The 12,394-nt window shown below is 38.7% G+C and overlaps 1 protein-coding gene across 2 annotated transcripts in view; it reads right to left on the bottom strand.

Moving 5' to 3' along the window:
* Nucleotides 1-12,394, bottom strand: part of NUP214 (nucleoporin 214) — a 100,779-nt gene that overhangs the window by 39,195 nt on the left and 49,190 nt on the right. For both annotated transcript variants that reach the window (XM_065878688.1, XM_065878689.1), the window contains exon 24: nucleotides 12,010-12,109. In XM_065878688.1, the coding sequence (XP_065734760.1) occupies nucleotides 12,010-12,109 (100 nt within the window). The remainder of the gene's footprint in view (nucleotides 1-12,009; nucleotides 12,110-12,394) is intronic.

Below are 12,394 nucleotides of genomic sequence, written 5' to 3'. Positions count from 1 at the left end.
AAATTCTTTAAATGACATTTGGGTCTTTAGCATAAAAGTCAAAGCAGCGACCTGTAATCCTAGGAAAAAATTATGAATATTCAGAAGTAGATCCTTTTCTTATCTGGAGACGCAGCCTTCTACACCTCCTCCCCAACACCCACCGCCATTCCGGACCACGTGGGGAATTCCTGATTCTGTTTTCCAAGCCTGAGAAAATGTTCAACAGGATCTATGGGATGTATATGATCTGGCTCAAAGAAGAGACCTCAGCTTCTCACAGCTACCAGCCCTGGGAGCCCAGCGCTCACGATGTCAGCACACAAGAGAGTCAAACATACCACGGTTCCGTTCCCGACCTGCACTTCTGCTATGGTATGAAAAGTGCATCCAGTGTGTGTAGAAAGAGTTCTCACCATCTTTTGTTACCCCTGAACACAGTAAGCAGGGAACTGTTGTTTCAGTAATTACTTAGTGTTAATATGTGACGGAAAAAAATCACCTGTTTAACGCAAAGCTCTATTCTTGGCTCCTGGGAGCAATTCTTTCCATCAATCTATCTGTCCTCAGCGCAGAGCTACTTTGACTAGTATGCATAGGAATAGCAATTATAGGACCTGGTTTTATTTTTCAGAACTCTCATTTAGGGAGAATTAATAATTTTCCATTGAAAGATTAACTTGGAAGAGGAAAGACAAAAATAAGCCCATGCCTCATAGAAAAGAATTATCAAACATTTTAATAATCTTACAGTCACCTCAGGATACTCTCCTGGAATAATACAGGAACCCTCCCAAACAAACATTATTAGATTCAGAGAGAAGAAAAAAGGCAGTTATTTTCAATGAAACAGAACCTCTTTATTTTCCTACTGAAGAGAGAAGGAGCTGTAAATGTGCGCCTCTCTGAAGAGACACACCCCTGTTCCCCTGAGATGTTCTACCAAACAGGTACGCAGGGACACTGCTCCCCTCATCTGCTGACTCTCCAACGAGAAAAGGAATGTGTGAGTGAGATGCTGGGACTGAGAAATCCCTGGGCGGACACAGCAGACTTAGGTGGAAAAATGGCTGCAGCTCAGGCGAGTCACGAGGGCAATGAAAATCTTTCACGCTTTCTTAAAGATAAGCAAAAAATAAACTACAAATAAAAAGAAAAGCAGCAGTTCACCAATTTGAGAACATTTTTTGCACCCTAAACTTAGTTATGACATGACGGTGAATTAAATCATGCACGAAGCAGACTGAGTGTAATTGCTGTTCTATTTACTCGTGATAATGCTATAAATCTCTTGGGCGTCCTAAATCCCCAAACACACCAAATTAGGATTCACGGTACTTACACACCGGGCCATATGACAACCCTGCAGAGAAATGCTGCTCAGTGCAATCAGCTAACAAACCTACTGACTAAATCGGACCCACCGTGATCTAAGAGCACAAACAGAAAAGAACAGTATACTACCAAACAAATGTGTTCAAAGACTTGTGCGGGATTGTGAACCGAAACAATGGAAATCAACAGCTAGCAATGTTCAAGAGAAGATGGAAATGCTGAACTTGGAATTATCCTATTTTGGATGACTGTATTCTACTTTCTAGCAGTATGGACCTGAAAAGAGATCACTGGAAATTCATTTGAAATGTTCTGTTCCACAACTGAAAACAAAGGACCACAGGCAGAAAATGGCACTGTCACATATATTTACTACATGAGTCTACAAATGACATTTATACTACTGCCAACACTAGGGCACTGCTTTAGAAAGGAGGAACGGAGTTTACACAGGGCACTGAGAGTAGTAAAATTAGGTTCTTGGAGAAAAACAACTGCAACAGAACTTAAGTTCTCCGACTTTCCATTACCCAGACCATCCTGATAAAAGTTAATACACAAGTGGAGGTGAACATATCAAGTATGATAAACATCAAAAAATGTCACAACAAACCTCGTTCAAACACTGCCTTGAACACAGGAAAGCCATTTTTTAATTTTTATGCCACACCCTATCAGCACTGCCCGCTGACATAGGCAGGCTAATGCATACACATTCTAGGGCTGTGTACTCTACACACAATGATAAAATTGAGTTGTTAAGATTGTGAAGCATTAAAATGTTGCCTAGGCCCTTTCTTAGTGGTCCCTTAAACTTTAATGAACTTTAACAAGGCAAATATTCATACTATTGTTGTGAAAGGGGCCAACTACTCATTCTTCTACCTATTTCAACATTTTAAAGAGCTTAAAAAACAACAGACCTGGTTATGTTTTATTTTGGTAAGTCTGATTCATTATCATGTACATCTTTTTATAATTTCACGTATGACACAGTGGATCTAAACTGTGAAAGCTGCTAAAGTTAAGTATTTAATGAACTATGAATTTTTTGTAATTATTTAAAGGTGAAGCAAGTAAGGGGACAGGACTACTTAACAAGAGCAACTGAAGAAATAAATCAGGAGAGAAAAAGAAAATAACAGAAGATATTGAAAACAAAAGCTCTCAGTTCATTTTTTCACCTATCAGACTGCAGTAATCGTAAAGTTTGATAATCTTGGCAAAGATATGGGGAACCAGATTGTCATACACTGCTTGTGGGAAGGAGAAATTGGTATAAGCTCTACTGAGAGAAAGTTGACGACAATTATAAGAATTATATGTATGTATATACACTCACATATATGGATATCTCCTTTGCCTCAGCAGTCCTACAACTGAGAATTTATCCAACAGATATGGCTGCAAGCATGCAAAATTATCTAAGTGTCAAATTATTTTAGCATTGTTGGTAACAACATAAGAAGCACATCCCTGAATATCAGTCAGTAGAGAAAAAAAAAGCTATCAGTTCACTTTTAGGCGTTTCTTATGTCTTGTTACCACCAACTACTGTGCCCTATTGGTAAATTTTATGTCTCTGAAGACTCAAATGCTTTCCAAAATATCATCTAAAAGTCTGCTAAATCAAACTGTAGTTTTTGCACGCATGTCAAGGTGCCAAGTAACTTAAATAATGCAAGCTGGAACTGCATTAGAGCTTTAAAAAAGACGTATATTAAATATGAAAACAGGATTGTTAAGAATTTATAATGACATGGAAAAATGTTAACAATTAAGTTTATGTGCCCACACCATGCAGCTTGCGGTATCTCAGTTCCCTGACCAGGGATTGAACCAGGCCACGGCAGTCAAAATGAGGAATCCTAGCCACTAGAGCACCAGGGAACTCCCTCCAAATTTTACTTTAAAAAACTAAATTTTCATGGAATAAAGATGAAGAAACATGTAAACAGTGATTAAATGTTTGCAGTGGGAATAAAGGTAATTTAAATTTTGTTCTTTTTTAACTACCTGAGATTTTCATACTATCTACAATGAACATTTGTAGTAAGAAAAATAAAAGAATGAAAGTTTTTTTTAAGGTTATGGTAATTACTATAGTTATTATTTTTAAAGTGGGGCAACATCTTTAAGTGAGTGAAGGAAAAAACTGTCAACCTAAAATTCCTTACTTAGGAAAAATATCTTTCAAAAATAAAGATGAAATAAAGACTCTGGAATACACACAAAAGATGGAAGAATTCAGATCTAAACCTGAAGAAATGTTAAAGAAGTCCTTGAGCAGAAGGAAAATCATACCGGATGGAAACCTGGGACTGAACAAAGCAATGAAGAACACCGGAAATGATAACTATATGGGAAAAGAAAAGATATTTTTCTTCTAATTTAGTTCTGTTTAAAAGATAATCAACTATTTATAACAACATATCATGGTATTTATAACATAGGTAGAAGGAAAATATACAATAGCACAAAGGTGGGGAGGGGAGAAACAGAAGAATACTGTTATAGATTCTTTTACTATATTTTAACAGTATAATCACACTTGAAGATAGACTGTGATAAGTTAAAGATGTGTACTATAAACCCTAATGCAACTACTTAAATAACACACAGAGGTATAGCTAATAAGCCAACGAAAAAGATAAGAGAATCATAAAAATATCACTCAATCCAAAAGAAGGCAGAAAAAGAGGAAAATGGAACACAGAACAAATGGGACAGACAGAAAACAAATAGCAATATAACAGATTAAAACCCAAACATGTTAATAATCACATTAAATGTAAATGACCTAAGTACTCCAATTAAAAGTCACAGACTGTCAGATTGGATAAAAAAAAAGATCCAATGACATGCTGTCTACAAGAAACCCATTTTAAATATAAAGACACAAGATAGGTCTAAAATAGAAGGAAGGATAAAAAAGCTATACCACACTAGCACTAAACAAAGAAAGCTGGACTGGCTACATTAACATAGGAGAAAGTAGATTTCAGAGCAGTTAATCTTACAAGGGAGAAAGAGAGTTATTTTGTAATAACAAACTGGGTCATTTCATCAAGAGTATGTAACAATCCTAAACATTTATGTAACTAATAACAGAACTTCAACATGAAGCAAAAACTGATAGAACTGTAAGGAAAATAAATCCACAACTATAGTTGAAAATACCAACACCATTCTCATTAATTGATGGAACAAGCAGACAGAAAATTATCACTATCAACCACCTTAACTTAATTGACATTTATGGAACACTCCAACCAACAAGAGTAGAATACATGTTCTCTTCAAGTGCACACAGAACATTTACCAAGATGATTGATATTCTAGGTCAGGGACTGGCAAACTACAGACCAAAGACCAGCTGCCTGTTTTTGTAAATAAAGTTTTACTGTAACAAAGCCCATGCCCATTCATTTACAGTTTGTCTACAGCTGTGTTCAGGCTGCAATGGCAGAGTTGAGACAGAGACTATATGTCCCACAAACTTAAAATATTTACTATATGGCCCTTAAAAAAAACCCTTGCTGATCCCAGTTATGGGCCATAAAAGAAGTCTGAATAAATCTAAAGAATTCAAGTCATACAAAGCATGTTCTCTGACCACAATAATTAAATTGAAAATCAATAACAAAAAGATATTTAGAAAATGTCCAGTTATTTAGAAACTAAATAACACACTTTAAAATAATCCATAAGTATATAAAAAAAAAGTATTTTGAACTGAATGAAAACGAAAAATAACATATACAAAATCTGTGGGATGTAGCCAAAGCAATTCTTAGAGGGAAATTTATAGCACTAAAATGCCTGTATTAGAAAAGAACAGTCTCAAATCAATGACATTAGCTTCTACCTTAAGAAACTAGAAAAAAGAGTAAATAAAACCCAAAGTAAGAGGAAAATGAAATAATAAAGACCAAGTAAAAAAGTAATAGGAAAAAAAAAATCAATGAAACCAAAAGCTGGTTTCTTTGAGATGAATAAAATTGATAAACCTCTAGCTAGACTGATGAGGTAAAAAAAGACACAAATTACCACTAACAGGAAAGAGGGAACTGAAATCATGAATTCTATCCACATTAAAAGGATGATAATCAGTGACTATTACAAAAAACGTCATGCCAATAAATTTGACAACTCAAATGAAATGAACAAATTTCTTGGAAGACACAAACTACCAAAGTTCACTCAAGAAGTGGATAAGCTGAATAGTCCTATATCTACTAAAGAAACCGAAATTTCCAAGCCAAAATGATTTCAGTGGTGAATTCTACCAAACACTTAAGGATGAAATAATAACAAATCTACATAAACTCTTCCACGAAACTGAAAAGGAAGGAACACTCCCCAACTCATTTTGTAAGGCCAGCACTACTCTGATAACAGAATGAAACAAAGATATTACAAAAAAACGAAATCTACAGACCAATATCGCTCATTAAGACATGAAAAAATTCTTAACAAAATTTTAGCAAATTGAATCCAACCATGTATTAAAAAAAAGGACAATACATCATTACCAACAATTGGTTTAACATTAGAAAACCGATCAATTGGGCTTCCCTGGTGGCACAGTGGTTGAGAGTCTGCCTGCTGATGCAGGGGACACGGGTTCGTGCCCCGGTCCAGGAGGATCCCACATGCTGCAGAGCGGCTGGGCCTGTGCATCCGGAGCCTGTGCTCCGCGGTGGGAGAGGCCACAGCAGTGAGAGGCCCGCATACCGCAAAAAAAAAAAAAAAAAAAAAAAGAAAACTGATCAATCTGACAAGGGCACCAAGACAATTCAAAGAGGGAAAAGAAAAGAGTCTTTTCCGCAAATGGTGCTGGGACAACTGAATACCCACATGTAAAAGAAAGATGTTGGACCACAAAGTCACACTATTTACAAAAATTAACTCAAAACAGATCAAAGACCTAAATGTGAGAGCTCAAACAATAAAACTTAGAAGAAAACACAGGAGTAAATCTTTATGATCTTGGATTAAGCAATGGTTTCTTAAACACATACCTATATGTAAGACACCTATAGCACAAGCAACAAAAGAAATAAATAAACTGAATTTCATCAAAATTAAAAATTTTGTTGTTCTAAAGGACACTATCAAGAAAGTGAAAACTATGCAAAGAATGGGAAAACATATTCACAAATCATGTATCTGATAAGGGACTTGAATCTAGATTACACAAAGAATATGACACCTCAACAATTAAGATAAATAACCCAATTAAAAAACAGGCAAAGGATCTAAATAGACATGTCTCTAAAGAAGATACAAATGGCCAATAAGCACATGAATAGACTCCCAATTATCATTCATTAGTCATAAGGGAAATGCATATCAAAACCACAAGGAGATACCACCCATTAGGAGAGCTATAATCAAAAAGATGGACAATAACAAATATTAGTGAGGGTGTGGAGAAATTGGAACCTCATACATTGCTAATGGGAATGTAAAATGGTGCAGCTGCTTTGGAAAACAGTTTGAACTACGTTTAGCTCAAAAAGCTAAATGCAGAATTACCATATGATCTAGCAATTCCACTCCTAAAACATTACCCCAAATAACTGAAAGCAAGGGCTCCAACAGATACTTGTACAAGAAGAAGCGAAACACCCAAGTGTCAACTTACAGATGAATGGATAAGTAAAATAGGACATATGCATACAATGGAATATTATTCAGCCATAAAAGGAATGAAATTCTGACATACGCTACAACATGGATAAATCTCGAAAATTCGAGCGAAATAAGCCAGACGCAAAAGGACAAATACTGTATGATTCTACTTATATGATGTACGTAGAACAGACAAATTCTTAGAGACAGAACGTAGAATAAAGGCTACCAGACACTAGAGGGAAGGGGGAGTAAAGAGTTACTATTTAATGGCTACAGTTTCTGTATGAGATAATGAAAAAGTTCTGGAAACAGATAGTGGTGAAGGTTACACAACACTGTAAATGTACTTAATGTCACTGTACACTTAAAAATGGTTAAATTAATAAATTTTGTTATACATATATTTTACAATTAAAAAAAAAAAAGCTTCCTAACTGTTCTCCCTGTTTCTACCATTCCTCACTCCAGCCCTTTTCATCTATTCTCAATATAAGAACCAGAAGCCTCCTGCTAAAACCATAGGTCAAGAGAACTATCTGCACTTATCAAAGCTCATGGAATTTCACACTAAAAAAAGGTGAATTTTACTGTGTGTTAATTACGCCCCAATTTTTTTTTATTTTTGCGGTACGCAGGCCTCTCACTGTTGTGGCCTCTCCCGTTGCAGAGCACAGGCTTTGGACACGCAGGCTCAGCGGCCATGGCTCACGGGCCCAGCCGTTCCGCGGCATGTGGGATCTTCCCGGACCGGGGCACAAACCCGTGGTCCCCTGCATCGGCAGGCGGACTCTCAACCACTGCGCCACCAGGGAAGCCCACGCCCCAATATTTTAAAAAATTGCTAAAATTGCTTTTAATAAAGGAAACATAAATCCGATCAGTTTGCTCAACATCCATTGGTCAGCCAGGTCCTGACTGAGGCTTACTAGATGTTACAAGACCTGTATCCCGGGCCCCAGCCCTGCTATCCCTCTCCCTCCAGCCACCAGTGACTGTCTGGCTCCTTCCTGAACCTGCCAGACACGCTCTCACTACAGGCCTGGTGCTTGGGGCTTTCTTCCTTAGGATATTCATGCGACCTGCTCTCTTGTCTTTGGTCTTTATTCAAATGTTAAGTGTCAAAAGACACTGCAAGGCAAAATATTACATAAGGCGGGAGAATCCAGCTTAATGGTGAAAGAAATCTGGTCTGATATTTCTGAGATATTTTAGTCACTGGCCATGTATGAATAGCGCCTTCCTTGTTCCTATTTAAAATTGCAACCCATGTCCAGACAACAGTCCCTAGACCCCTTCTCTGCTTTAATTTTCTCCATCATACCTATCACCACCTAAAATACTATATATTTTACGTACCATCTGTCTCTCTGTGACAAGGGCAGGCTTTGGGGTTTTTTGTTTTGTTAACTGCTTTATCCCTGGCACCTAGAACAGTGTGTGGCATACAGGAAATGCTCATAAAGTATTTGTAGAAAGAATGAATAAACGAATGCCAAAATTCCTGGAAGTAATGATCTATCCGGTGTGCTTTGGAAAAAAACCCAACCAACCAAAAATCCCACCGTATTTCTAACCTCATTCGGCCCTGCTTTCCTCATCCTCCATTTCCTGCCAGGTCTCTAGACATACTGGCCTTCTTTTACCTTCACCTCAAACATGCTCTGTCCTTTCCCAGGTCTGGGCTTTTACACATCCTGCACCCTCTGTTTATAACGAGCTTCTCTCTACTCTGCCTGGCAGCTTCTGGTCACTGCTCAACTTGCAGCTAAAACACCTCTTCCTTCCCACCCTCCTCATCAGCCCCAGATTCAACCAGACGGCCTCACTGTGCGCCTTCTTAGCACCTTGTACGTCTCCTTCATCCAACTCATCACACTGCAGTTAGAGAACTGTCGATGTAATGGGTCGTTTAGTGGCTGTCTTCTTAAGATCTAAGTGCCGGGAAAGCGGGGACCTGGTATGTCTTACTCACGACTGGATCCCAAATACCCAGGGTGTTATCATGCTCATGGCAGACACCCCTTAGGAACCTGCTGAATCAAGTGACTGAGCACTAGAGAGGAGTCTAGATAGCCATGGGTTTGCTCCAGATAAACCCTCTTCCTGAAAACAGGAGGTGAATATAAGGGATGAGGCCAATGAACATAAGACATACCAACGGCAGAAATGTGTAAGCTCATCTTTTTTGTTTGTTTGCTTTTGTTTTAAAATTTTTATTGGAGTACAGTTGATTTACAATGCTGTGTTAGTTTCAGGTGTAGAGCAAAGTGAATCGGTTATACATACACATATATCCACTCCTCTTTTTTATTAGATTCTTTTCCCATATAGGTCATTACAGAGTATTGAGTAGAGTTCCCTGTGCTACACAGCAGGTTCTTATTTAGTTATCTATTTTATACATAGTAGTGTGTATATGTTAGTCCTAGTCTCCCAATTTATCACTCCCCCCCTTATCCCCTCGTAACCCTAAGTTTGTTTTCTACCTCCATGACTCTACTTCTGTCTTGTTAAGTTCATTTGTACGCTTTTTTTTAAAAGTCCACATATAAGTGATATCATATGATATTTGCCTTTCTGTGTCTGACTTACTTCACTCAGTATGACAATCTCTAGGTCCACCCACGTTGCTGCAAATGGCATTATTTTGTTCTTTTTTATGGCTGAGTAATATCCCATTGTATACATGTACCACATCTGCTTTATCCATTCCTCTGTCGATGGACATTTAGGTTGCTTCCGTGTCTTGGCTATTGTAGACAGTGCTTCAGTGAACACTGGGATGCATGTATCTTTTTGAATTATGGTTTTCTCCGGGTATATGCCCAGTAGTGGGATTGCTGGGTCACATGGTAGTTCTGTTTTTAGTTTTTTAAGGAGCCTGCATACTGTTCTGCATAGTGACTAACCAATTTACATTCCCACCCACAGTGTAGGACAGTTTCCTTTTCTGCACACCCTCTCCAGCATTTATTGTTTGTAGATTTTTTTTTTTTGCGGTATGTGGGCCTCTCCCTGTTGTGGCCTCTCCCGTTGCGGAGCACAGGCTCCGGATGCACAGGCTCAGCGGCCATGGCTCACGGGCCTAGCCGCTCTGTGGCATGTGGGATCTTCCCAGACCGGGGCACGAACACGTGTCCCCTGCATCGGCAGGCAGATTCTCAACCACTGCGCCACCAGGGAAGCCCTGTAGATTTTTTGATGATGGCCCTTCTGACCGTGTGGGGTGATACCTCACTGTAGTTTTGATTTGCAAGAAATGTGTAAGCTCATCTTATAATAAATCTCTTTAAGATATTACTCAGAAAAAGTTAAATGCAAAATTAAATATTTAAAATACACTTACCAAACTACTGCTTAAGAGAATCTGAAAGTAATTTTATAATGAATGTAATTCCCTCTCAAGCTTTCTTATTGGGGGAGGTGGTAAATACCAATTTCCACTTGTCAATTATGCTTAGATTCACCTATTATTCAACAAGTGGTTATTAAAAAGGAACTGCATTCCAGGCACCACTCTGGGCTTACAAGTTAAATAACTGCACCAGAGTCCAAATTCTGTGGGAGAGGAAGAGATTTTCTTTGATTCCTTTTTAAGTTTTGTGTCTATTTTTCTTAAGTCAGAAAAAAGGGCAAACTCAGCATTGCTCCTTTAACAAAGCCCTTATCAATGATTAGCTCAGATGAACCCTGGAGGGAAACAAAGCCTGAGATAAGATAAAGGAAATCACCAATAGGTGCTTCTCATACATGGTTAACAGCTAAAATATCTCAGAAATACCAGACCATATTTCTTTCACCATTAAGCTGGATTTTCCTGTCTTATGTAATATTCTGCCTTGCAGTGGCTTTTCTTTGCCTACACTACACTAGGAATCTGGCTATAATTCCCAAACTCTAATGCATAGTTCTTTCCCTTGAGAAGTTCACAACGACCACAAATGCCATCTTGGTCTAAACAGCATACCAAAGCTTCAAGGTCACTACAAGATAGGAAAGCGAGAAGGCTTGTTTTTGGCTGTTAGTATGGCCCTGAGATAACTAAGAAATTCCTGGCAGTGTTGATAAATGGACCAATGTGGAAAAAAGAGGCCAGTGGACTAGTGCAGCAGGGCCACTCGATAAAGCCAAAACAGAACCGTGAGCAGACCTGGGGGCAGGGGAGTAGGAGAGAGCTAATGTAAACTGGAAAAAACACAGGGTCTGTGGCTGTTCATCTCACCGCTGGACTAGTAATGGGCACCAGACTCTAAATGCCTGAATGACACTGGTTCTCACGATCCCTACATTCAGACTGAGGGAACGGCCCTCAACTCTTCCTTCTTCAGCCACACTCAAGAGCTCCTGGCTACAAATACACAGAGCAACAGGGCACAAGCATATTCTATGAACCGTGCTGCCCAGAACAGTGACACGGAGTCAATGCCTTGAATTCTAAACACAGATTCAGACTTAAGAAAAGTCAGCTCTGGCACCAACGATCCGGCCCTCAGATATGGCATGAAGTCAAGCTAGAAGTCTCCAAACAGAGCTGGTGCCTTTTAAAAGATTGTTTTTTCATACAAAAGGTATGAGAAACTTGAAAGAACAGGAACGCCTGGAGACAGGAAGGAAGGGAGGAGAGACCGTCAATCTCAAGATCATCACTGGGTTTTCAGAATCAACAGTCTGCATTAGAGTCGAACTGCCAACTCAGGAATCCCAGGAGTATTAAAAAACAAAAAAAATCAAAACTCAAACCCTACACCTTACCTGACTTAATAACTGTAATGTGTATCATATGTAGACTTACACATGACAAACAGCATACTGAGTATATATCACCAAGACTTCGAAGGTTTATGAGGCAACTGTTACTGCCAGTTGAAGAGGACAATCTCCTGAAAACCCTATTGTGTACCCAAGATTAGCTGTCCACTCCACCCCTCTTATAACCTAAAGTTCTGCAGGAGAAACAGTGACACTCTGACAGTGGCAATGCTGCTCCCTGCAGGCAGTTCACCACTACTGCAGAATAATTCACGGGCTTAAACACACTGAAAAGTAGTAACATACCCCATCGCTGCAGAGGGGGCTGTAGGATTATTCTTCAATTCCTGCACATTTACCACTTGAGGGACATTCTTCAAAGTTGATTCGGTCAAAGTACTGACAGCTATTTAAATAGAGAAGAGAAAGGCACATTAATTGCAGTAAAGGATCAAAAATTCTAGCCAGGTATAATGAATCACTAGGACACAAGCTCAAGCAGAAAGCCAACTTACTATATAAAGGAAATTTAGGCTGTTCTGCCTAAATTCTGTGCTCAGTGGAGCACATGGCCTACTCCACTCATAACGATTACTCGGTGAAGCTTTATGCAACTTAATCAAATGTACTAGTTTAGAAAAAAGGAATTCCCTAGCCAGCTTTTATACAGCAGAGCCGAGATACCTGCCAT

The sequence above is a fragment of the Phocoena phocoena genome, chromosome 6 (genome assembly GCF_963924675.1).
Source record: "Phocoena phocoena chromosome 6, mPhoPho1.1, whole genome shotgun sequence".
NCBI classification, from domain to species: Eukaryota; Metazoa; Chordata; class Mammalia; order Artiodactyla; family Phocoenidae; genus Phocoena; species Phocoena phocoena.
Note: the sequence above shows the minus strand (reverse complement) of the source record. Positions and strands in the feature narration are given on the sequence as shown.